The sequence below is a fragment of the Chrysemys picta genome, chromosome 1, assembly GCF_011386835.1.
Source record: "Chrysemys picta bellii isolate R12L10 chromosome 1, ASM1138683v2, whole genome shotgun sequence".
Lineage (NCBI taxonomy): Eukaryota > Metazoa > Chordata > Testudines > Emydidae > Chrysemys > Chrysemys picta.
Window position 1 is genome coordinate 21,948,826 of NC_088791.1, and position 27,576 is coordinate 21,976,401.

At 40.1% G+C, this 27,576-nt stretch overlaps 1 protein-coding gene across 9 annotated transcripts in view; it reads left to right on the top strand.

Moving 5' to 3' along the window:
• CACNA2D1 (calcium voltage-gated channel auxiliary subunit alpha2delta 1) overlaps window positions 1–27,576 on the top strand; it is a 660,196-nt gene that overhangs the window by 284,717 nt on the left and 347,903 nt on the right. For all 9 annotated transcript variants that reach the window (XM_065553645.1, XM_065553650.1, XM_008178507.4 and 6 more), the window contains one exon: window positions 11,234–11,293. In XM_065553645.1, the coding sequence (XP_065409717.1) occupies window positions 11,234–11,293 (60 nt within the window). The remainder of the gene's footprint in view (window positions 1–11,233; window positions 11,294–27,576) is intronic.

Below are 27,576 nucleotides of genomic sequence, written 5' to 3' on the forward strand. Positions count from 1 at the left end.
CTTCTGGCCTTGGAATCTATGAATTATCTTCATAGCAGTTACCCACAGAAAAAAAAACATGTCAAATTTGTAATATGGCAAGAATGATCACTTAGGGCAGTGATACTCAGACCTCAGTGGTTCAGGAGCCAAATTAGCAATCAGCATTACCCAAAAGAGCCACAGTAGTGTGAATTCATTGTTTCATTTACTGTAGTGCTGTACTCATATTTAAACAATATGATGGGGAAAATATTTAGTTATATATAATTATTTTCACAGCAGAATGACTGACCAAGTATTATTTTATCAACTACAATTAGTTAACATAGTAAAACATCCTGATTGGTTAATAATTAAATCACAGTGTTTTAATATAGTGGGCTGCAAAGAGCCACAGGAGATACATTAAAGAGCCAGTTGCGCCTCGCGAGCCTCAGTCTGAGTATCACTGATTTAGTACTCTGCTCTATAAATAGTCCTATCTACTGCAATGGATTACTACAGAGTAAGGTACCATACATGAATAAGGGTAGCAGAATCTAGTCCTATGTGAGTGGTTTAATTAAGTTCAGCTTAATAGAGAGAAAGTAGCAGTATTATGAACAAATAAATAATTCTTCTATCGTGCAATGCTTCATCAGATTTTATTAAAACATTTTAAAAATAGTATTCTCATAATATTCTTTCATTCTTGCTTCTTTTTGCCAGGAACTGCTTTACCCCACCCCATTTCTTTCCATTATTTCCCTGTGTAGTGTGGCGTTTATAATTAGTTAAAGGAAACTAATATTTGTGACAGTATATGTTCTTTTATTTATAGAATATATAATCTGCACATACTGTACAGTTATGTCTTCTGTATTATTCATACATAACAGGATGGAGTATTTGAATTATATCTCCAAAGCAGCATTTGAAGTTCATTCTATATTTCTAAATTGTTCGAAGCCAGCTGTAATGCTGCTGCATTCTCCCTGGGCATATCTCTTTTTAAATGACCTAAAAAAAAATTCCTTGGAATTCAGCATTTTAGAAAGCTTTTTGTCAGACTATTGAGGTCTAATAACTCTCGGATTACACATTTTATAATGGCTTAATGTACCAAGGGGTAGTCAAATATTATTTCAAGATGAAATACTTGAGGGGAGGAGGTGGAAAGCATAAGAAGATTGATTTCATTGTACTGAATATAATTGTAATAGAGCCATGAACTGACAGAGGTCTGTGCTGGCTAGGGGGAGATAAAGATATGACAGACAAGAAAAGGGAACGATAGAAGATGAATGGGCTTTTTAGGGAGTTGCTCTTTCAACGGATCAGATAAAGCTTCTTCAGGTCTTGTTCCTGCAGACTATGGTACATCAAAGGCTTTTTTGGGATCTGGGGACTAGACCTTTAAAACAGGCAGTTCTAAGATTGACAGTTAGTAGGATTTATGTGGGTTTTTGTAACCCCTTTAAAAGTAACAGAAAAGTTGAAATAAACATAAACCTTGGATCTGTTTGCATTTTCTTAGTCTTCCACAATGGATATTTTACTTTTAGAGTAGCAGCTCTGTTGGAAAGATTACAAGAAATGTAACAACAAGCAGTGTTCTTTTTCAGTGCGTGGATGAGAATATCTGCTTCTGAGCAGAGACAGTGTTTCAAAGGCTAGTTGTTTTCATATTAATAATTGTCGCCTGATTGAATTGAAGGTTATTTAAGGTAATGCCTAGTTGAACGGCACATATCAAGAAAACAGTGGACAGCAGATCTGATTCTTTAAAAAATAAAAAATATAAATAATTGCAGGTAAGAGCACTGGCAAGTATTAGCCCAATGCAATATTTTTAAATATTCCTCCTTGTAACAGTAGATTTTTTCCCCATCATCCATGGGGACCTAAAATAATGTCTAAATGCTGGCCTTATTAATTTTCTTTATATCATGGTATATCTACTCAAAAGGATAATAATATTACTTAGTGTTTCTGTAGTGCCATTCAGTCATGGTTTTCCAAACACTTTATAAACTTTCTTCTTCACCACACCTTTATAGATGGGTAAACTGAGGCACATAGTGATGTAAATGATCAAAAATGAATTTGCAAAAAGAAAAGTTTGTTTGGGACCCTTTCTCTCTTCTTTTTAAACTTCAAAATATCAGCTCTTGGTGTCCCAGTTTTTGCTGGAGAATCCTGTGGGGATCTGCAGTAGGTTAGTAGCATCATAGTAGGTTCAAAGCTAAACTTCAACTTACTCATCCCATCTCTGATGGGGGTGGCGGTGTTAAGTCTTTTTTCAAGTTTCAGCTTATTGTTGCATCACTGTCCAATTCATGGTCTCCAGAGAGTCTTCCCAGGAAAGAAAGAAGGCAAGACCTGAGATTTCTGTGATTAAAAAGCAAGCTGAAATTCTTGGGGGTGAGGGTGAGAAAAGTTGAGGTTGTCCTTGTACATCACCAAGGAACAAAAAAGGGCACAAATAACTCCTAATTTGCTGCACAGTCCATCTGTGTATGATCCAGGAGTCGTGTCTTCTAAATTATACTTTTAACAGAGCATTCCCTCTCTAGACTGCATGCTCCTACAACAATAGTGGTACAGTGTCTTCCTTGCTCGGAACAATAGGCACAGCATCTGTGAGAGAAAACGACTTAACTTTACAAAATATGCAGTCAAATATTAATTGCATTTTAAAAATAATACAACTCTTGATGTTCTTCCATTGCTTTTCATCCAAAGATACCCTTCTTTGTAAAGTTGAATAATTGACTTGTTAGTGATCACACTGTAAATTAGTTGCAAAATCTTAGATCCTTGCAGTTCTGATTCACTATCCCTACTCTAACCATTAAAAATGGCAACTTGTATGACAATAGTTGGGACTAGAACAATCATTATCATCATCATCATGTTCCCATTATGCCTCTGGCATTTAGGGCAAGAGTGAAGGTCTTCCATTCCTGTCTGTTTCTGGCAAGTTTTCAGTGGTTCCACATCTGTGCCACAGGTTTTTCAGCTCAGCTGCCACAGTTCTTCGACAGGTTGGTTTTGGGTGGCCTTGTTTTCGCTTGCCTTCAGATGTCCATCTTATTGCTATTCTGGTGATGGAATCAGTTTCCATCTGGAGCACATGGCCAATCCATCTCCAGTGTCTCCTGGTAATGATGGTGTTCATATCTTCTTGGCAGCACTGTGTGAATAGGTCTTGGTTAGAGATTGTTCTGAGCCAAAAAGATATGAAGGATTTTTCTGAGGCAGGTTGTATGGAATGAAGACAGTTTGGCCATGTCATACTTTCTCATTCCCCAGCATTTTACACTATAAAGTAGAATTGAAAGTACGCAGCTCTGATAAATCTTGAGTTTGGTTTAAGTGCTGTATTTTGATGATTTCTAGGCTATATTTAAGCTCCTGAAGTTGTTCCTGGCTTTACTGATTCTGTTCCGGATGTGCTGGCTTGTTCTACCATCCTGGATGATAGTGCTGCCCAAGTATGTGAATGTTTCTACATTGGTGAGAATGTGATCCTCTATCCGTACTGGTGATGGTGAGGCAATATTAAAGGTCATGATAGCTGTCTTCTTGTGGTTGATTTTCTGTCCAATTTGCTGGCTGAATGTGTTGAGTCAAGTTGTTTTTTTCTTGTATGTGGTGTTGGGTATGTGATAGAGTGAGATCATCTGCAAAGTCCAGGTCTTCAAGGGATGAGAAGGGTGTGCATTTAATGCTTCTTGGCATGTCTTCTGTTGTAAGCCACATTACCCAGTCGATGGCAATGTTTAAGAGGATTGCAGACATGACACACCCCTGATGCACTACTGTTTTGACTTCAAAACTGAGCTCACTGTGATCAACACTGCATGTAAAGTTGAAATAGAAGCTTTTGATGTCATTGATTATACAGAGAGGGATTCCATATGCCCGCAGAATGCACCATAGGCTGGTCCTTTGAATGCTATCAAAAGCCTTCTCAAATTCCATGAAGTTTATGTAGCGTTGCCGTGGCCATTCTAAGCATTTTTCTGTTATGTTTCATAGAGTGAAGATCTGGTCTGTGCATCCATGCCCTTTCTGAAAACCGGCTTGCTCTTTTCTGAGAATGCTATCAACTGCCTCAGATATATGCTGGACTATGATTTTACAAAATTCTTTGCTTGGCACAGATAAGTGTGATACCATGCCAGTTATTGCAATCACTGAGAGTTCCTTTCTTTGGTATCTTCACTATTATCCCGTTGGTCCACTCGTATGGCACTTTTTCCCTTTCCCAGACTGATGTAAATACAGGGGCCAGGATAAATGCTGCTAACTCAGGATTTACCTTGAACAATTCTGCATTCAAGTTATCCTTGCCCAGGAGCTTTCCCATTTTTTAAGGATTTGATGGCTTGAATGATCTCTTCCTTAGTTGGGGAGTTGATATCAAGGTCTTCTTCTGACTCCTGGATGTTTGCTTCCTCTTTAGGTGGCTCCCTGTTCAGCAATTCTTTGAAATGCTCTGTCCAGAGCATTTCATGTTCTTTTTCTGTTGTCAGTACGTGGCCTTGTTTGTCCCTGATGAGTGTTTCTTGGTGTCTGCCATTTTCCACTGATAAGCCACATCATTTTGTAAACAGTGCCTTGTTCACCACGAGCAGCTGCATCCTCTGCTTATGTTGCCAGATTATCAATATAATGTTGTTTGTCCATTTTCACAAGGTGTTGGACCTTCCGGTTTGCCTTGCTCTACTGCTTGTGGTATTTATCCTTTAGCTTATGGGATAACTTTTTTCTTCAGGGCTCGTCTGGTTTCTATGGTGTTCCATGTCCTGAATGTAATCCATTCCTTTCTTCTCTTCTGCCTGTACCCTAGACAGGCTTCACTGCTCTGTTTATACATTATTGTTACTTTGTCCCACATCTTGTTGATCTCCTCATCTGCGTCCCCCTCCTCTTCGTCAAGGTCTGCAAATGCCCGAAACCTGTTCTTTAACTGCAGAACAAAGGCTTTCTGTATTTCAGGGGGCTTTAGTTTGTCAACATCATAACATCTATGTCCCTTGTTTGGTGGACACACACTTCTCAGTTTTAGCTTCATGGAGGCTGTCACAAGATGGTGGTCACTGTCAACATCTGCTCCTCTTTTCACTTTCACATCTGTCAGTGAGCATCGCCATTTGCCATTGATCATAATTTGGTCAATCTGGTTCTTGTCTCTGCCATTTGGAGAACACCATGTCAGCTTGTGAATTTCACAATGTTCACATAGGGTTCCGCCGATGACTTGGTCATTCATATTGCAGAGATCAACAAGTCTCTCTCTGTTTTCATTCATGGTGCCACACCCATGTCTTCTCATTGCTCTGTCATTGTTTGACACTGAATCAGGATGATATTTTTGTGTTTTCCTTTTGGTCTGGCTCTCATAAGTTTGCTGCTGATGGATTTCCACTGCTCCATTCCCTTCTTCAAAAGGATGGCAAAACCCTCATGGTGGTGTCCATCATCCCATCCAGAATACAGCAGAGTTTCTCCCGAGGCTGTTGTTAATCTTCCTGATCCTGTCCATCTGCTCTTGCTGACACCCAGGATGTATTAGCTGTAGCATCTCATCTCTGCTGTGACCTGAACAAGCTTCTCTGTTTTGTACATTGTTGGTACATTCCAAAAACAAGTTTGGTTTTTGTGTTGGGGTTGAGCACTTCAGTCTTCATGCCAGTGGCTTCCTTTCGGCTTTCACCACTGGCAGGCCTACGGGTCATTGACTCCTGAAGGCCATCACACACTGTAATAGTCGATTTCTCTGCTGCTGTTTCTGTAACATATTTTGTTTTTTACGGGATAGGGTTGTGAGCCCTGTGCCTAACCCCCAACCTGGAGGGCCAGGGTGTCTGTTTTGTCTGCCCCCTCCCCCACAGACCAGTCTGGCATGGTTGAATCTGCCAGGAGCAAAAAGCCCCCACTGACACAGACTCTGGGCATCGTTAGAGCATGCAAGCTGTCCCGCCACAACAAGGCATGACATCAGAGGACAGGGGGACTAGAACAGTTGATGGGGGGAAAGTAGTGTAGTCTAGTGAATAGAGCAATCGACTTACAATGGGGAGACCTTGGTTCTGTTCACTTTTTTGACAATGACTTCATATGACTTTTGGCAAGTAGCTTTGACCTAAGTTTTCTAAAGGGGCCGTGAGTTTGCATGCCCAGCTTTGCATAACTAGGGCCTGATTTCCAGAGGTGAACATCTGCAGTTGGAGATGAGGGAACATCTTAGAAAATTGGGACCCAGCTGTCTAATATTGGGCAGCTGGAATTAAATGCCACTTTTGTAAATGTGGGGCTTTACCTCTCTGTGTGTCAGTTTCTCCAAATTCAAAATGTAGATGTAAAGGTGGGTAGATATTTTTAAGGTATTTTGAGATCTACATTTATAAAATGCTACAGAAGTGATAAGTAGCTTTATTATTTAGGGTTGATTGTTTTTATTTGGAAAATGAACAACTTGTTAAACAAGAGTCTCTACAGATTTCAAAGAGAGGCTCATGTCTGGTTCATGTCTGGTTGCTCCTTACTTTCTCTGAAATCCTTAGTATGGACAATGCAAACAGATATTCCTCCATTGTAACCCGTTTACCAATTTGGCTCATTTGGGTTCCTCTTGTCTCTCTATAAACCAGAAGCAATTCAGAGCTGTCCTTCAAGGGTATATTGAGGCATGTGTAAGGAGTCCAATACAAATAAATATCTGTGTTGTATAGTTTTGTATGGTGAGGTCACACTTTGCTATATTATTATGAAACATGGTTTAACCAGCTATAGCTCATCAGAGCACATCCTCTATAATTTGATGCAGAACTGGCTGTATCGAGTAAAGAAATGGGGATTTATAAATCCCCATCCCATTGCATTATGCCAGTGCATTATCACATTGAGGTATTAGAGGTAATGAATTAATCTAATGAGTTGTATGGGGGCAAGCCATGCTTTGTCCCAGCATAATGAATCATGTTATAATGGAATTATTTTTGTTTTGCAAATATGGAAGTTGGCCAGTTGGAAGGTAATTGTGGGTGGAAATGCTGATAAGACATCAGTAATTTCCTATTAGCTATGAATAGTTTGAATTGCCTAACACAGTAGAGTGGGCACAGCTCTTCTTTGGCAGTCGAACAGGCTAGGCTTTGACATTGTTTATAGGATGATTGCAAGTAAATAATAATAATGAGTTAAAATTAATGCAATGCTTGTGAAATGTGCCAGCCTGTCAGTCCAGGAGTTTGACTTCCTCTGTCCATAGTGCTGGTCCAACACTGACAGCACCAATGGAAGCGTCTTATTAGTCTCCCACCAACCACTGTGGTCAAACTCCTTTCTAAAGGCACCACCAGCAGGGTGGTGATCATTCAGGTCTTGGCCTCTTTGCTGAGACTGCAAACAAAAGTGACAATTTCCACATGATAAAACTATTGTTGCTATCGGTCAACTGGAAATGAAACTGACACCACTAATTCATTTCACGTAAGATTTGATCCAAAACCTATTGTCAATGGGGATCTTTCCATTGACCTTAATTGACTTTGGATCTGTCCCATAGAGACCAAGATGTCATCAGAGGGTAATGAATTTTATTCACTATTGATCTGAACTAGATTCAAATAGATTACTAGGATCAGAGAGTTTTAGAATCCTGTTATCAATCGCCCTGAGCCATCTAGTCCACTTTCTTCCCTCTAAGAACATATCTCTAATAACATACCTCCTTTACACTGTTTTGCCTGAGTTGGATATTAAAATGAAGGATTGGTCTTTGAATTGCCTTTTCCTTGTAACAAAGGCCAGTTAGAAAGGTTTTTCTTGTGCAATAAACATATGGAAATGCGTTTATTGATATCCTTGTGCACTTCCTTTGGTGTTTCACAGAAGTCCTACTCTCATTACAAAGTCTGAAGATGAATTTAAAGAGAGGGTGCTAAAGCAGTTAGTAGTGGGAGTTCTCCACAGATTGTGTGAGGACTTGCATGAGACATCTATATCTACATCTCTGTTTCACCCTCACCCCAAACAAACACACACACACAAAACCCCCAAATCAAAGCTACATCAAAAGAACACTATTAAGGCTGCAAAGTCAAGTCCTCAAAATGTAGGAAATGCCAGAAGGTACCTGTGCATTCCAAGCAGGAAGCTTCCTCCTCCCTGCTGCCTGGACACCAGCGTGGGGAGATTGAGAGCACAGAAAAGAAAACTTCCCTGCTTTTAGTTCTGGTGCCAGCCTGGCCCCAGCTTGCAGCAGCCCAGAGCTGTAATTGCAGATAATTTCCTGCTTAGCCCTGGCCTGGAGCATGCTTGGTGCAGATGGAATCATCAGCATTTATTAGCTGCAAAGCTCTAGCCAGTCTTTACTGCGCATGTGTGAACTGTTTTTCCACACTGTCCCCCTTCTCTCCCAGAGGCTTGTAACTTGACCATATATGGGCAGATTTTCATAGGGTTGGGAAAAGGCCAGTCCTCTGTCAAATTTCTGAGCATGGGAACGAGCCGCTGATGGTCCATCATACGACCTAACCACATCAGCCACACCATCAGGAGCTTGTTCACCTGCACATCTACCAATGTGATATATGCCATCATGTGCCAGCAATGTCCCTCTGCCATGTACATTGTCCAAACCGGACAGTCTCTACGCAAAAGAATAAATGGACATAAATCAGACGTCAAGAATTATAACATTCAAAAACCAGTCAGAGAACACTTCAACCTCGCTGGACACTCGATAACAGATGTAAAAGTGGCAATTCTTCAACCAAAAAACTTCAAAAACAGACTCCAACGAGAAACTGCAGAACTGGAATTAATTTGCAAACTGGACACCATTACATTAGGCCTGAATAAAGACTGGGAGTGGATGGGTCACCACAAAAACTAAAAACTAATTTCTGCATGCTAATTTTCCCCTACTGTTACTCACACCTTCTTGTCAACTGTTTGAAATGGGCCACCCTGATTACCACTACAAAAGTGATTTTTGATCTGTTGATAATAGCCCACTTTAATTGAATTGTCTCGTTAGAACTGACCCCCCACTTGGTAAGGCAAATCCCATATTTTCATGTACTGTATATATATATCTTCCTATTGTATTTTCCACTCCATGCATCTGATGAAGTGGGATTTAACCCATGAAAGCTTATGCCTAAATAAATTTGTTAGCCTCTAAGGTGCCACAAGTACCTCTCATTGTTTTTTTCTGTGGTCTTATAGCGGGAAGTGTCTGGCAACCTTAATAGGTGGTGCTATTAACCCCACCTATAATGTGAGGTAAGTATTTAGGTGGTAAAATGTATGCAGAAATATATGCTCGCAAACACATTATTTCCAGTATCTAATAAATCTTAGTGATTGGGTAACATAATGGCAGATTAAATTAATGGTGGTAAGTGCAAGGGTATGCATGTTAGGGAAAGAGACCTTTTCAGAAACACTGATTATGAATTAGGTAGAACCTGTCAAGGAAAAGGTTGAAGTAGTCCTGGTCAGCATGTGCTCAGCTAGTCTATATAGTGATTACAATGCTTGGGTGAGCAAAAGGAGCAACAGAAAATATAATGGCATTTTTTGAATATATGGCATGTTTTTACTCAATTGAGTATTAATTTTGTATTACCTCATCTCAGAGCATAGCTGAAAAAGGGAAATGTCTAGAGAGGGGAACCAGAAAAGTCTTGGGAATTACATATGAGGAGGGTTTTAAAATGAAAAATAAATAAAAAGGATTATCACATTTTGACACAAGAAGAATCCGAAGGGATAGTCATTCTCCCTTCACCGTGACCCTTATTGCATAATAAAATTGAAAGGCAACACATTTAAATAAATACATTAAATATATATAAAGAGAGTGTACCTATAGCAATATCACTTAATAAGAAGAAAGAAGTAAATAAGTTAATGAGATTTTAAAAAAAAGTATTATGTATTTACATGTATGAGAAAAAACAGTTACAACTACAGTGTCTAGGTTAAAAAGTAACAAGGGATGTCAATCGTCATACTACAGAGAATGATCTGCTCTAGTGGTCATGCATTGATTACATTGACTAAGGTCATGATGTTTGCATAAATAGTTTATTGTCCGAGCCTGTTGATGTATCAGGAACTGGTTACTGCCAGAGGGAGGACAACAAACTAGATAGGGTCAGAGGCTTGCTCTAGTATTGTAACTCCCGTGTTTCCTAACGGATTTGATTAGGAATTCAGCTTTACCCTTTACGTAAATGTATGTGAGTTGAGCACCATAGAGGGATGGGGTTGATAAGAGCTTTACCACAAGTGTTGGATTTCTGAAATTTTGGGTGAAAGAATTCTTTGACTTAGAGAGGGGCAATTCAGGTGTAAATTGCTTCACAGTGAATATGCAGTGTTGTTATGGCTATGTTGGTCCCAGGATATTAGAGAAACAGGGTGGGAGAGGTAATATCTTTTATTGGACCAACTTCTGTTGGTGAGAGAGACGAGTTTTACAGTGACTAGACAGGAAAGGAGATGAAACACAAAGTGGGACCTATGAAGGAGGCAACTTAATCATGTCATGATATCTAATAGCTCAGAATATCTTGTGATATCTATGTCACCACAGTGATGGGTAACAAATAAATGCTTGTAATAGTAATTGGTATTAGGCAGATGAAAATAATGTGGAAACCTCACTGAAATGGCCGTTACTGTTCAAGTCTACAGGCTGAGCTAGCAGCCAAGAAGAGATGAGGTGGAAGATCATTAATATCCAGTATGGCAATGCCTCTTTTCCAAAGCCCAGTGTCCTTCCTGCAGGACATATTATATTATGTTACAAATAACTGCATATTATTTGTTTCTCACACACCACTGCAGGGTGAACAACCTGAGTAAGGCATTATTTCTTGGGCTTTATACAGGTGCCCTGGTCTTTACCCTGTGGGCTCAACTGGATGTGCAGCAGAGGGTCCAATATATTGAGTACATTCCACTTGTAGACGGGCATCTTTAAAAGTCTTCACAGTGATCTCCTATTTGTTCATCAAATTTAGTGTCCCCACAAAAAATAAATAAATAAGAAATTTAAGAAACTATACACTGAAATCGGCCTAGCACCTGTTATATCTCATTGTCATGTTGATACCGTTATGCAGCTAGATGTTATGAGGGTTAGAAAAATAGGTATTCCTATAAGGACCATTGTTTACAAGCATCATTATATTAAGACAAGTATTGAAAACACCAAAATAAATGTCTCTTTCTTTTTCCTCAGAACCTTGCAAAAGAAGCAGAGACATTTCAAGCAGCACATCAGTGGAGGGATGAGTTTGGGGTAAGTTTTTTCACTTCTCTGCCTTTTCAAAAATTTCCCACTTTACAACTGTCACTCTATTCTTGCAAATTTAACTTGTCAATACAGCTGTGTCAGCAGGGATCTGTTCCCCTGAAAACATGGGTGTGGCCTGATTGAAAGAATCAGTGCTGTACATGTGCTAATTTGCTTTGCAATGAACAATGAATACGTTTGAGTTAAATCAGTTTCTGTAGGACAGTGGTGTGACTCAAGGTGCCTAGGGTAACCCACATTGAAAATGCAAGGGCAGGGCAGGCTGCAAAAAGGAAAGCACGTTCTCCCAAAACTGATGTTTAACATTGTAGTTAGACTCACCAACCAGCCACAAAACTATGGTCCTGATCCCCTACGCTGGTTATCAAGAAGCTAGAAAAAAGAAATCACACAGCCCCCCTTTATTGCATTCCAGTCTCTGGCTCCCAATCAGCAAATCGGTCTAGTAAAGTGAGAAGTTACTTAAAACTCTATTCACTATACTAAATGTGCTTCTGCTTCTCAAAGGACCAGCCACATTACCAGATAAATATTAGTTTGGATCTTATCCAAAATACCACGTTGCCAGCCAATCCTTTGGTATTTAAATCTAAAGGTTTATTATAAAAGAAAAGAACCAGAAGAGAGTTGTTAATGGTCAAAACAATCAGATACATTTATGGACTCCAAAGTTCTATGCATCAGGTTCTTAGCAGCACTGGTGAGTTTGCTAGCTTGTAAAGTTCCTTTGGAACACATACAAAGCGTGGATGGGTCTATCAGTCCTTTATTCTAAGCTTCCATTTGTAAAGAAGTTACTTCAGTAAGAAGCAGGACTGAAGACAAAATGGAGATGATGCAGTTGACTTTTTATATCCTCTGCCATGTGACTTGAACATCCTTTGTCTCAAACACAAACTCACTGCAGATGGGCATGGTATGGTATTGCCACCCTTCTGTGCTGCTGCCTTCAGTGCTGGGCCCTCAATCAGCAGTTGCCGCTCTCTGGTCACCCCGCTCTGAAGGCAGCTCATAAGTAAGGGTGGCAATACCACAACCCCCCCTAAAATAACCTTGCAATCCCCCCGCAACCCACTTTTGGATCAGGACCCCCAGTTTTATAAATGCTGGTCTCAAATTTCACAGGGGGGGACCAGATTTCACGGTCTGTGACGTGTTTTTCATGGCCATGAATTTGGTAGGGCCCACAGAGAGAGAGAGAGAGAGTTAAAAAAATGACTTAGGTCCTGGCCAAATTCAGATCCTGTAACTAGCTCAGAAGAGCCTGGATCACTAATGAGCAACAGTCTGCTGTTTTGGTGGTTTCCGTGCATAAGGGTGTGGATAGTTTTAGATACTATGTTTTATCATACTCTCTTTTACTACTACACTAGGCAATTGTGCCCCCTGGCTAGCACTGTCTCTGGGCTTTGCTTTGTTTCTTTTGCCTTTCACCTTCAGTGGGAAAGATGCAGATTGTCATACTTCCTTCAGGAAAGCTTCTGGTCTCATCAGAATTCATCGCCAAGGAGAGATCTCAAAGTAATTTTTGAAATGTAATTTTATATTCATGCACGCAGCTCAGGCAGTGGCTGGAGTTATAGAGTTAAGGCAATCACAATCTGTGCATATCTCATAGGCCAAAAGAGTCTGCAGTTGGATTTGTAATAAATTAGCTGCAAACCAAGCTTGTGCTTTACTGTTTTGAGTTAGGATGAGAACACCGTGCAGAATATAATAACCTTGACATTAGGTTATGCAATTAAATTGAAAATAAATGTATTAAGCGTCTTATAATTTAATTTGTTCCATTTTAGCCAGAAGTAATCTTTCTTCTCTTCTGGCCTACTTTTTAGAAAATGCCTGATCAAATTAGCTTGCGCACAGATCTTTTTGATAAACTTATTTTTCACTGCAAGATTCATTCTCCTAATGACTGTTTTGGAAACAGAAGCTGTACTGTAGAAGGCTTTCAATGGAGTCTGCTTCTTATTGTATTTGTGGTTCCAGAGTGTCTTTTATGGAGTTGTTTCTTTTCTAGGATTTGCTTTTGGGTTATTAAAGTCCCTTCAGCACCATGCATATGAATCACAAGAGAAACAAGCTTTTTTGGACACAGTCTATTGCTGATTTTAATTAGCTCATGCTCAGCAACGGTCTTGACAGCCATATTGTAGAACAATGATAGCCTGCGGGGTTTTGGAGGGTAAAAGAAAAAACAAAACAAGCACAAATATACATATATAACATGGGAGTCTCACTCTTAGAGAGAGACTATATGGGTTGATTTCAGTGGAAGAAACTGAGGGGAGCGAGGGTAAAAGACATGACATAAGTTCTGAGGTCTGTGTAGAGGTATTAGAAGTGTGCCAGTAGGAAAAGTGTCAGAGCATCTGTCGTAACAACTTGTTCTGAATGTAAATATTTGTGCACAATTACACAACAAAAGTATGTAAAATATACGAAGGTTGGAACAAGGAAGTGTTTAAAATATACTAAGTTTCCAAGGTTTTGTGTCTGAGCTAGAATTGTACTGGGACAGAGATCTAGTATCCTTGGATAATTAGGTGATGCTAAAATAATTGGTGTGGGGCAAATCTCCAAAGGTTCAGTTCAGAGAGGACTCGGAAAACCGAAAGTTTATCCAAACTTACCCAAAACTCTTTCTGGTTAATTCTGCTGATAGTTTAATGTAGAGCTAGTAAAAATTCTCTGACTTTTTTGGGGGGTGGGGATGGTTAGGAAGAATGTAGATGAAATTCAAATTTGGATGAAAACAAAGAGACTCTCTCTTGCGGAAAGAGGCCTCATTTTTTAATGATCTCTAGTTCCATGAGAGACTTTCTTATAATATTTCTAGTTTCTAGCTTTATTTTCCAGGTGAAAGTGAGAACGGTTACTACACAAGAACTGCAGGCAAAAAGTAAATGAACTTCACTTTTTTCAATGCTCAAAAGCTCAGAAGTTGGGACATTTTAGTAGAGCGTCAGATCAATATTTATTTTACTTGAACTGCTTCGAGAGAGATTCCTCTCCTCCCATCCCCAAAGTCAGGGGATGTATCAATAACAAACCTAACTGGCATCTGGAAAGTTATGATTCAGGTGTTTGGTGTCCAAACAAACAACACAAAAGTGACTATTTAGGGCTATGCCAAGTATAAGAGCTAACCTATTTCAGAAAGGGAAGCTTTTGACAGAAGAGACTGATTTTGCTGGGATTGCATGGTGTACACTGGATTTGTCCCACTGTTTAAGAAGATGGAGACTGTGGAGTAAGTAGAGGGAGATGTGGCCTAGAGCTGGTAAAGAACTAACATTTTCTCAGTGAACTGTGTAAACAAAGGGGTAGGGTTCCGTTTTCAACCCTGAGTTAGCAAGGTGGAGTCAGTAAAGAGCAATTTGAAGCTGAGGGTTAAGTTTGGTATTTTAGAGGGAACAATATTAAGACCCAATCCATTGCACACTGAATTCAGGATGGGTCTTTCCACTGATATCAGTGGTCTTTGAATCAGGCCCTAAAGGACCAAACCTGCATTCTGTGTTCACCTAACTCTCAGATTCATAGACTTCAAGGCCAGAAGGGACCTTCATGATCATCTAGTCTGCCTCCTGCACATTGCAGGCCACAGAACTTCACCCATCCACTCCTGTAATAGACCCCATGGCTCTGACTGAGTTATTGAAGTCCTCAAATCATGATTTAAGGACTTCAAGTTACACAGAATCCACCATTTACACTAGTTTAAACCTGCAAGTGACCCATGCCCCATGATCCAGGGGAAGGCGAAACCCTTCTCCCCACCCCCAAGGATCTTTGCCAATCTGACCCCAGGGAAAATTCCTTCCCAACCTCAAATATGGCGATCAGTTAGACTTTGAGCATGTGGGCAAGACCCACTTCCACTGAATTGATTGTGGGTTTTTGGTGTGCAAGGATGAGACAATACATACAGATTGCAAAGCATTTCAGGTTCATAGAATCATAAAATCATAGAATATCAGGATTAGAAGGGACCTCAGGAGGTCATCTAGTCCAACCCCCTGGTCAAAGTAGGACCAATCCCCAACTAAATCATCCCAGCAGGGCTTTGTCAAGCTGGGCCTTAAAAACCTCCAAGGAAGGAGACTCCACCACCTCCCTAGGTAACGCATTCCAGTGCTTCACCACCCTCCTAGTGAAATAGTGTTTCCTAATATCCAACCTGGACCTCCCCCACTGCAACTTGAGACCATTGCTCCTTGTTCTGTCATCTGCCACCACTGAGAACAGCCGAGCTCCATCCTCTTTGGAACCCCGCTTCAGGTAGTTGAAGGCTGCTATCAAATCCCCCCTCATTCTTCTCTTCTGGAGACTAAACAATCCCAGTTCCCTCAGCCTCTCCTCATAAGTCATGTGCTCCAGACCCCTAATCATTTTTGTTGCCCTCCGCTGGACTCTTTCCAATTTTTCCACATCCTTCTTGTAGTGTGGGGCCCAAAACTGGACACAGTAGTCCAGATGAGGCCTCACCAATGTCGAATAAAGGGGAATGATCACGTTCCTCGATCTGCTGGCAATGCCCCTACTTATACAGCCCAAAATGCAGTTAGCCTTCTTGGCAAGAAGAGCACACTGTTGACTCATATCCAGCTTCTCGTCCACTGTGACCCCTAGGTCCTTTTCTGCAGAACTGCTACCTAGCCATTCGGTCCCTAGTCTGTAGCAGTGCATGGGATTCTTCCGTCCTAAGTGCAGAACTCTGCACTTGTCCTTGTTGAACCTCATCAGGTTTTTTTTGGCCCAATCCTTTAATTTGTCTAGGTCCCTCTGTATCCGATCCCTACCCTCCAGTTCTAGGAGATAGGTATATATCTCCATATATTATTGGGGGGGAGGGATAGCTCAGTGGTTTGAGCATTGGCCTGCTAAACCCAGGGTTGTGAGTTCAATCCTTGAGGGGGCCACTTGGGGATCTGGGGCAAAATCAGTACTTGGTCCTGCTAGTGAAGGCAGTGACCTTTCAAGGTCCCTTCCAGTTCTAGGAGATGGGATATCTCCATTATTATTAGTGTATCTACCACGCCTCCTAGTTTAGTGTCATCTGCAAACTTGCTGAGAGTGCAGTCCACACCATCCTCCAGATCATTAATAAAGATATTAAACAAAACTGGCCCCAGGACCGACTCTCGGGGCACTCCGCTTGAAATCGGCTGCCAACTAGACATGGAGCGATTGATCACTACCCGTTGAGTCCGAAGATCTAGCCAGCTTTCTATCCACCTTGCAGTCCATTCATCCAGCCCATACTTCTTTAACTTGGCGGCAAGAATACTGTGGGAGACCGTATCAAAAGCTTTGCTAAAGTCAAGGAATAACACATCCACTGCTTTTCCCTCATCCACAGAGCCAGTTATCTCATCATAGAAGGCAATTAGGTTAGTCAAGCACAACTTCCCCTTGGTGAATCCATGCTGACTGTTCCTGATCACTTTCCTCTCCTATAAGTGTTTCATAATTGATTCCTTGAGGACCTGCTCCATGATTTTTCCAGGGACTGAGGTGAGGCTGACTGGCCTGTAGTTCCCTGGATCCTCCTTCTTCCCTTTTTTAAAGATGGGCACTACATTAGCCTTTTTCCAGTCATCTGGGACCTCCCCCGATCGCCACGAGTTTTCAAAAATAATTTCTAATGGCTCTGCAATCTCATCCGCCAACTCCTTTAGCACCCTCGGATGCAGCGCAACTGGCCCCATGGACTTGTGCACGTCCAGTTTTTCTAAATAGTCCCGAACCACTTCTTTCTCCACAGAGGGCTGGTCACCTTCTCCCCATATTGTGCTGCCCAGTGCAGCAGTCTGGGAGCTGACCTTGTTTGTAAAGACAGAGGCAAAAAAAGCATTGAGTACATTAGCTTTTTCCACATCCTCGGTCACTAGGTTGCTCCCTCATTCAGTAAGGGGCCCACACTTTCCTTGACTTTCTTCTTGTTGCTAACATACCTAAAGAAACCCTTCTTGTTACTCTTAACATCTCTTGCTAGCTGCAACTCCAAGTGTGATTTGGCCTTCCTGATTTCACTCCCGCATGCCTGAGCAATATTTTTATACTCCTCCCTGGTCATTTGTCCAATCTTCCACTTCTTGTAAGCTTCTTTTTTGCGTTTAAGATCAGCAAGGATTTCACTGTTTAGCCAAGCTGGTCACCTGCCATATTTACTATTCTTTCTACACATCGGGATGGTTTGTTCCTGCAACCGCAATAAGGATTCTTTAAAATACAGCCAGCTCTCCTGGACCCCTTTGCCCTTCATGTTATTCTCCCAGGGGATCCTGCCCATCTGTTCCCTGAGGGAGTCAAAGTCTGCTTTTCTGAAGTCCAGGGTCTGTATTCTGCTGCTCTCCTTTCTTCCTTGTGTCAGGATCCTGAACTCGACCATCTCATGGTCACTGCCTCCCAGGTTCCCATCCACTTTTCCTTCCCCTACTAATTCTTCGCTGTTTGTGAGCAGCAGGTCAAGAAAAGCTCTGCCCCTAGTTGGTTCCTCCAGCACTTGCACCAGGAAATTGTCCCCTACACTTTCCAAAAACTTCCTGGATTGTCTGTGCACCACTGTATTGCTCTCCCAGCAGATATCAGGGTGATTAAAGTCTCCCATGAGAACCAGGGCCTGCGTTCTAGCAACTTCTGCTAGTTGCCAGAAGAAAGCCTCGTCCACCTCATCCCCCTGGTCTGGTGGTCTATAGCAGACTCCAACCACGACATCACCCTTGTTGCTCACACTTCTCAACTTTATCCAGAGACTCTCAGGTTTTTCTGCAGTTTCATACCGGAGCTCTGAGCAGTCATACTCCTCTCTTACATACAACGCAATTCCCCCACCTTTTCTGCCCTGCCTGTCCTTCCTGAACAATTTATATCCATCCATGATAGTACTCCAGTCATGTGAGTTATCCCACCAAGTCTCTGTTATTCCAATCGCATCATAGTTCCCTGACTGTGCCAGGACTTCCAGTTCTCCCTGCTTGTTTCCCAGGCTTCTTGCATTTGTGTATAGGCACTTAAGATAACTCATCAATCGTCCCTCTTTCTCAGTAATCTCCTGGAAGCTGTAATGAATCTGTCAGTGCTACACGATGTATTCTCATCACTTTGGAATTTTCCTTAAATAAATACACTGTGGAGCTATTTATTATTTAATAAATGTATTTTATATAGCACCATAAACACAAACTGAAATCTGCAACATTTTCTAGTGATTTTGCGAGGTGAGCACAGCCTAATAGAGTTAAAATTTAGAAAATGATGAATTAAACATAATGCACTGAATATAAACTAATTGTGGCTATGTATTATGGGTGAACTTCACATCTGTGGCAGAGGGCTGGCATGTTGAATTCAGTGGACTTCTTACGTCATTAAAGTTAAGAGTGTGAATATGGACTGGGCTCTTACATGAATCTAGTTCCCCCGATGCTCTGCATTACCAGCACAGAGGGGCTGTGGTCACTGTTCCAACCCATGGCCTCGAATAGCCGATAGAGGGGCTGCGTGACAAGCCCAACATCTTGTCCTAGAGGGTGGATCTCCCCATCCGGGATTCAATCTTCATAAAGCCTAAAGCCAATGGATATTTCTATTGGCTTCAGTGGGCAATGGATCAAAACCATAGAGCCCAAACACTCTGGGTTTATGTGGAGTGAATTTTACTCTATGTAAGTAGAATTTTATTAAGATGTAGGCACATTGCCAATAAACCTTTATTACACAGGAATGTTTAGAAATCATAAATATAATAGAAACCAAATTATTTTTTTTACAGAATTTCTTTTAAAAATCCATTTTTAACATGAATGCTTTAGAGTTTTTAACTATTGTAAAGAGTCTAATAACTTCTTAATGTCTCTTATCAATAATTTAACATTGGGGTAGTGGGAATAATTACTGAAAAGGTGCCTTAACATTTCAAAGGAATATTAGAGATCCTGGATATTTTCTGGAGTAAAGGAGGGCAGCTTTAATTAAATATTGGTTTGTAAAATATAGTTTTTTCTGATTAAATACAATGCCAATTAATATATATCTGATTTGAAGTTACCTTTAAGGCCATAAAATACAATGTGCCTCATGAAAGTGTTAGGTCTCCAGAGACTTATGTGAACACTATGAAGAAGAATCCAAAATATTGAACAGCAGGAACATAACGAGAAAAAGAAAAAAGGCCCACTTAATTCACTGCCCTTCTCCATTTCCTTTATTCCCGGCAGCACGCAATTCCCTAGCTGAATATAGAGCTGGAGAAACAAAAAATGTACTTTAAAATTAGTTTGTATTAATGCAGCCATCAAATCAACCAAACCTCATCAGTTGCTACTTTGAATTTCTTGAGATTTTGAAGACTGAAAGGAAGATATTTTTTGTCACTTGTGATAGTTCAATTATTCTTTTGGATTTCAGGGGCTTTTTAAAAGAGAAGGAATAGCGGGTGTAGAGGGGACATGTTCTGTATTGAAATAATTGCTTGATTCCCCAAATGGATCTCTTACAATTACATTTGGTATCACATTTGATTGCATTGCAATGGTTTGTTAGCTAAAGCAATTTTCTTTCCAGTTGGGTCCATAATATTAATTGTACTTACACATGTATAAACATAAGGAATATCTCATTTGTATTTTAACAAGCAGAGTCTTTCTGCATGGCTTATTAGCATCCACTTATGTATAAGAAGACTGCAATGAAGACTTCTAGGAATTAATTATCATGTAAAAAGAGTCTCTTAAAAATTCCTTTCAGTGTGTTATCTTTTAAACAATGGTATTGTTCTGGACTCTTTAGGGACCATCTTAATTCCCTGTATCTTAGTATTTCAGATATAATATTTGGTTTGATTTAAAAATAGGCCAGAGTTTGAGTATCAGTTGAGCTTAAATTTGAGGCACAGAGAAAAGGTCACAAAAATGTTGTTGTGGAACATGTATTTTCATACCTTTCTAGTTTTCTTGAAGAGAGAAGGTTGGTTTCATAAAACTGTAATGAAAAGTTGCTCAGCAGAGAGGCAAAGGATAGAAATTATAATTGAGATTAATCTATTCTCCTACCATGAGAGGTGATCCTTTTCGGTCAGGGTAGATACATATTGGGGGGAGCAATAGCGGGAGCTTGCTTTGCTTGACCTCTCCTATGGATTGAAGGCTTCAGTCTCCAGGGCTGTCTGTTTTCTTTCATGAACACTGAGTCAGCACCAAAAAAGTTGTATCTTAAAAACACCAGCTGAAAATCTTGCCAATTGTATTGTTAATTGCCTGGCTTAAAAGAGGCAGGTTGCCAAACCTGATCTTTCAACTTCTGAGATGGCGGAAATAAATCAGACATCAGAGGCAGAGTTGGGGTTCAGTTCTTCACTGATTTGTACCTCATGTAGCCATTCGTGTTTATACAAAGTAGTCCAGCCTCTCTGTTACTCAGTATCTTTTATAGTCAATTGCACCTGTGCAAAGTAGGTGGGAAAAGCTACCATTCCGATTTGGTACCATTTCCTGCCCACTGTCACTGGTATAAATGTCTACACAAGCTGCAGGGGAACAGAGAACTAAGCCCAGTGACTGCAGGTGGAAAGTAGGTGGAGTTGAGAAATATGATTAAAAACATAAATGGCTCAAGGCAATGGAGAATCAGGTCCATGCTGATATGTATCAATCTTGTCTATGTCTTCACAACAGGGCCTGATCCAAAGCCTATTGAAATAAATGGGAAGACTTCCATTGATTTCAGTGGTTTTTGGATCGGGCACTGTGCTTCTGAGATATATGTGATTGAGATGATAACTCAGTGTGATTAATCTAAATTGACAGACAGATGGTCATGGTCATAGGGAGAAGAATTTGTTTTCCTCTGAAGGGCCCTGTGCTACCTTCACTTATGTGACACATATCTTTGATTTGTGCATAATTTAAATGAGACATGCCATATATCTCGCTGCGATAATGTGAAAATGGAATTCTGCAGTCAGCTGTGTGTGCACTTTGTGGTCTTCCCACTCATGGAATTGTGCCTCATATAATGAAGATGGTGAGAAGAAATAAAAATGGAGCATAACATGCTGAAATGAGCAGTCATGTAGATTGTTCTGATGTTTCTCTGATGCTTATCCAAATCATCCTAACCTTTCGGTCTGTGCAAATGGGCTCAAAGTGTTACAGGAAAAAGATTTCCAGTACTGCCTGTTTTAAATTGGGTAGGAAATATCTCAATTACAGTCTATCTATCAGTACCTGGACTCAAGTTGTGATTCTTTTCCCTTAAGTTAACTGAAATGTCTTCCAATTTTTTTTTAAATCCATTTTAATTCAGTTCCTAGTGTATTTGAACCTTTTTCACCATCCTTTATGTAGGATGGCAACAACTGGCAAGGAGATAGAACTCTTAATGTAGAAGTTTTATGAAAATGTGACAGGATTGAAATTTGGCCTAGACAAATGTGCCATTAGAGAGAAATACTAAGGGCTTGGTTCTCCTTACACTATTTTTTTCACTTAGAAATATATGAATCCCTTTGGCCAGATTTTGAACTGTTGGACGGGTGTCAGTCCAGAATAACTCTGCACTCCAGTGGAATTGCCCTTGACTGGTATAAGTATGAAGAGAATAAAGCCTGATTAAATCCCTGGGAAAGTAAATACTAGAATTCTAGGCTAGATCACTTATGGCCTTTTTTCTCTTTAATTTCTATCTTCCTGAGAATGGCAACTACTCCTTATGGTTTATCCTCCGGTGCTTTGTTCAGTGTTCTCAGAAGTTCTTGCACTAGTGACTCAATGAGACTGATAGCTGAGGATTTAGTCCTAGAATTTTGAACTCCTTGATCTTCAGATATACTCTTTTAGACTTGCTAGTACTGTAGGAAGCTCCTCAACAAACTCTGCATCACTTCAGGTGGGAAAAGAAGAGTTTATGGACCCTAAAAACACCTTTTGAAAAGTGCTGAATCTGACATATCCTGTTTTCTAATATGCCTCTTTTGGTCTTTGTATTTTGGTGCCTCTTTACATGCTTAACTTCATTGCAGAAGTTTAACATTTTAATATAAGTCATTTTAAAAATTACATCCATCCAAAAGAGAAAATTCACTGGTAAGGATGGTGCCAGGAAAGCTTTTAGGGTGAGGAGATAAACAGTCAGTCAGTCATTTTATCTTTCAAACACCTCACTTTGTCTCAAAAATTTAAAGTCTGTTCACACATCACGTACCATCTCTACATATTGACCATGCGCTAATTAAAATGTGTGCTGTTTCTGATAGGGGTGGGAGGTGGCTGGGTTCAGTGTAATTTAAATCTTCTCATCTTTTAGACACCACTGGAGAAAACACATGTGCATTATCACCTTCTTTGGATATGATTGTTTAATGTGGTTTCTGAACAAACATCTAATTAAAAGCAAAATGTACTATTGTACACAATTTATTAGCACCCTGCAGGTTCTCTAGCTTAGTTTAAAGAACCTACTGTACTGTTAAGAGATGTTTCTGGCAGGCTGCTGTCTTAAATGACTTGGTACCTATTTTTCCAAGAGTCTTAAATGACTTGGTAGCACCATTATAGGACTAATTATTTATTTTTTGTCCATACTACATTCCAATGGCAGATTTAGTAGCTACTTTAAGAATCACTTATCACAAACTTAAAGTGCAGTTTTACTATCCTAAGTGACTCTAAAAATGGCATTGTGGGATTCCATTTGTATTGTTTCTCAATTTCCAAATCAAATGTTAGTTTAAAAAGTAAATTATTTTTCCCATAAATGCAAGCCGTGCCAGCGTGACCCAGCTCAAGATGAATTTCTTTTTCTTCTTGTGCATCATCATCACTAAAGAAGGTCCTGCAGGTTAAATGAGACCACCAATTTCATCTGTTCAACCCCATTATCTTCATTTGGAATTTAGTTAGCAAATTGTTGGTGTGTGAGAAGGAAGAAAATTAAGTTCACTCAGCTGCAGTGGTTTTGCACTGCTAATAGGAGAAAAGCAGTAAAAACATGTTTATGTCTTCACTAGAATAAACAGATATATCTCTGAATATACGCAAGGAACCAGTCAGTTAAGTAACAAGGTGACATTTTGACATAGATACTTTTCAGAATGGAAGCACACTTTAGAAGGTTTGGAGATTCAGTTCAATTTGAATAGCTTGGATATTTGAGAAGTATCCAAACTATGAATTACCTCCTGGATCTGCAAATTGAGTTGAAAAATCTCTAAAGGATATGATTTTTTGAGAGAATTTCAATATTTTCTCTTTCTCAACTCATGCGATATTTTTGAAAACAAGCAATCAAACAACAAGAAACCACCTCCCAAAAAAGAAAAACCCAGCAATCTCCTCCCCCATATTTTTTTTTTCAATTTGGCAATTCTGTTTCAAGAAGGCTGGAATCTGAATATGCTGAGGTGCCCAGAAGTGGAAGAGGGAAATAACCACATTTATGTGAAACTGGAAATAGATTTGCTTTGAGATTTTGAGGGGAGTAGAATAGATGAGGTTTTTTCCCCATTCAAACGTTTGTTTTCATCTTCTCTCTCTAGATGTCAGGGCAGTGCAGGCCTAATGTTGGCTGCAGGGCCGGCTCCAGGCACCAGCACCGGAAGCAGCTGCTTGAGGCGGCCAATGGAAAGGGGTGGCACATCCGCGGCTTCAGCGGCAATTCGGCGGCGGGTCCCTCAGTCCCTCTCGGAGGGAAGGACCGGCCGCCGAAGAATGAAGCGGCACGGTAGGGCTGCCGCCGAAGTGCCGCTGATCGTGGCTTTTTTTTTTTTTTTATTCCTCCCCCCCCCCTTCGCCGCTTGGGGCAGCAAAAAACCTGGAACCGGCCCTGGTTGGCTGCAGCTTAAAAGCTCCCATACTTGGTCCTGCCTCAGCACAGGCAGCTGGATTTGATGACTTCTCGAGGTCAGTCCCAGCCTACATTCTAGAGGCTCACATTTTTCTTCATATGTCACAGACTTTTTGTGTGGCTTAAGACAAATATTTAATCTGTCTGTGCCTCACTTTCCTCTGTGTAGAAAGAAAAAAGAAGATTGTAATATTGATGGAATCTGTATAGTAGGGTAGTTGTGAGGTTTAATATTTTAATGTTTGAAGCCCTCAATGGAGATACTATAATTAAATGAAAAATGGCATTTTTACCACAGTATGTTTACGTAATTAATGTTAAGAGCTGACGTTCCAAGGCTAACAGCTCATACCACAGCTAAAGATGGCAAGTATTTGATGTCTCTCCAGTAATCACAAATAGATACACAATCCTAAAGTTAATGATATTCCCACTCAGTCAGGCTTGACTTTAAAATGCACTTAAAACTATAAAGAGAAGATCTGCTGGATACCCACTGTTAAAAACATTTTACATTGGAGGTTTGGTTTGTATCCTTCATCCATTTTGTGCTGTGCCTCTGACTTTCATGAAAGTTAAACAAGTGAGGTGAGATTGGGACTCTTTTCTGTGATTTTTATGAAAGTAATATTGTGCCACTGAAGGAATGAGACACTTTTCTCTGAGACAAGGTGGTTGAGGTAATCTCTTTTATTGGACCAACTTCTGTTGGGGAGAGAGAGACTTTTGAACTACACAGAGGTCTTCTTCAGATCTGGGAAAGGTACTCATAGTATCACAGCTACATATAATATTGTATTTAGATCTGTACCATCTAGTTGAGGAACTAGCTCTAGTTGTGGTGTGTATGTGTAATAAATTCAGACTGTTATGCATTTTCCATTTCATGACATGTTCATAAATCATATTTAATTTTCAATGATAAACATGAAATTATTTAAAAAAAAATCTTTCATATGTTAACCAAAATGGACCATCCTCACATTTAGAACTCAAATAATCCAAATAATTAATCTAAATTGAGCTCATCCCTCTGCAGTCTTTAGGAGGCGCACAGAGGCATGGTACTCCTAAAACTGTCACAGAAGGACCTGAATCTGCATGTTTGCCTCCTGTTTTTCCAGGTATCTTCCATTGCACAAGGCTACAGATGCCTCCTCTTAGAGGGGAGGATGCAGAGGAAACTCAAAGGAAGAACCTTGTTTGGGGTTTTATTGGAATTTTTCTCCTTTTCTTCTTTTTCCCGCAGTTGGGGAACACTTGACCTTTAGACACATACTAAACCAATATTTAAATAACTGTAAATACTAATACTAATGAATAGGTGACATTTTTGCAAAAATGGCTGTCATTATTATTGGGATTGTATAATGAAGGTGACCTTCCTTTTAAGTGATGACTTCAATCTGAAAATGGTATTGGCACAAATATTACAAAATGTCATCCGAATGAAAAAGGAGGGTGCAGCTGGAGTCGACCCAAGGCTGTCATGTACACAGTGGACTGATTAAAAGCAATCAAAGCTGATCTGAGCTAACCAAATACAGGAGTCCATTCTATAATAGAGAACAAAAATAAAGAGAAAAGGAATGACGTATTAAGCTGCTTGTTGCCACATTTTTCTCTTATGAACTCTGTTTCTTTAAGGGGGAGAAAAGTTCTCTTTTAATGCAAGTGCTTTGCTTTTAGGAAGACTTTCTTGTCTTCTGTATGAGAAGTACCCGTAGTACTTGGCATTCATGCAGGGCAGTGCAAGGGAATATAGTGTTAGAGCAGGTTGGCCTTTAGATAAAATGATAGGAGGGCACAGAACAATTTGTATGTGATAACATTACTTGCTTAAAAATAATAAAAATGTGCATGTTATATGGTCAAAGAAGAGACAGAAGGAAAACTGACAATAGTTAGAAACAGGAAGACAAGGGAAAAAACATACAAAAAATGAACTGCTTGTCTACATAGAGAAACTTCCTAGTATAGTTATACTATTATATGTCCCTGCGCAGACAAGGTTATACAATAATGAGAGTGACTTTTTCTGATTTAATTTATACTACTTGAAAAACAACATATTCCAGATAGGGATTATAGTCTGATTCAACATTCATTGATGTCAATGGCAGTTGGTGGACTCCAAATGAAATTTAATGAATCGGAATGAGGATTTCCGATGGTGACCAATACCATTACTACTTGGCACATGTTGCTAGACAAATATGCACTGATTTCTGCACATAACACACCTGCAGTGGTCAACATGACAAAGTTTAAGTGTGCAACACACCCAAGGTACACACAAATGTTCCTTCAAGATACTTAAAATAGTGTACGATTAATTTATTGTGGGTGAAAAATTATCTATAACCATATTGTCGTGCTTCTTTATTTCTGCTGTAAATAAGTTTCAACAATAGAAGTGAGCTGAGGCTAAGATTGTGTGGAACACTGACCGCTTTGGGACAAAAATGAGTGATATTTCTTGAAATGAGAGTCACTTGAACAAAAAGAGGGACATTTAAAACCTAAAAATTACAGTAATTACCAAAAAGAGTTGTATGACCTGTTGTAGTCGATTCTTATTTGAAATATAGGGAAATGTAGTGGCATTGCTGTATAATAGCTGTTAGCAAATGTTGACTTTGGATGGTGGATACTGTATAAGGCAGATCATAGGATTGATTCTCCCCAATTTTACAGAAGGAGAAACCAAGACACTGGAGTGAAGGGATTTGTCCAAAGCCACACAGAAATTGGCAAAGCTGAGATTGAGAAATAGGAATTCCTGTCTTTTGTTTCGATGCACAGTCTTCCGTTAGACCAAGCTGCTTCCCAAACCAATGTTAGGGTAAGTCTACACTTAGTGTGGTGTGTAGACTATAGACACTACATGCTCAGCTAGCATGGGAATAAATAGAAGTGTAGATGGTGAGGCAAACAGAGTACAACTACACCAGTAACTTGGGGTATATACCTAAGCCTCTTTGTTTTCAGCTTAAACCTATTTTAAGCGAAAAAATCCTGGGTTTTACAAAAAGTATTATTAGCAGACATGCCAAACCCGCAAAAACAAACAAACAAACACCCCCGTGCAGAAATAGGGCTTGTTTTTGGCTTAATTGGCTTGTGAGTTGTTTGTTTGGCTAGTTTTAGCTTGTAGCTTGTTGCTTTCTTGTTGCTTTTTCTTTTTTTTTGTGATCGGGGGGGGCAAGGGAGGGAAAACAGGGAGAGAGAGTCAGGGGTGCACAGCGGGCCCACGACAGTCCCAGACTGCACGCCGGGGGGATCTAGTCGCATAGGGTGTTGGGGTTCTTAGGAATTGGCCTGTTTTGGACTTGTTTTGAAATGGGATTAGCTTGGTTTTTGGCTTATGAAAGTCGGGGTGCTTATTTACCGCATGAAAGTTGGCAACTGTGATTTAG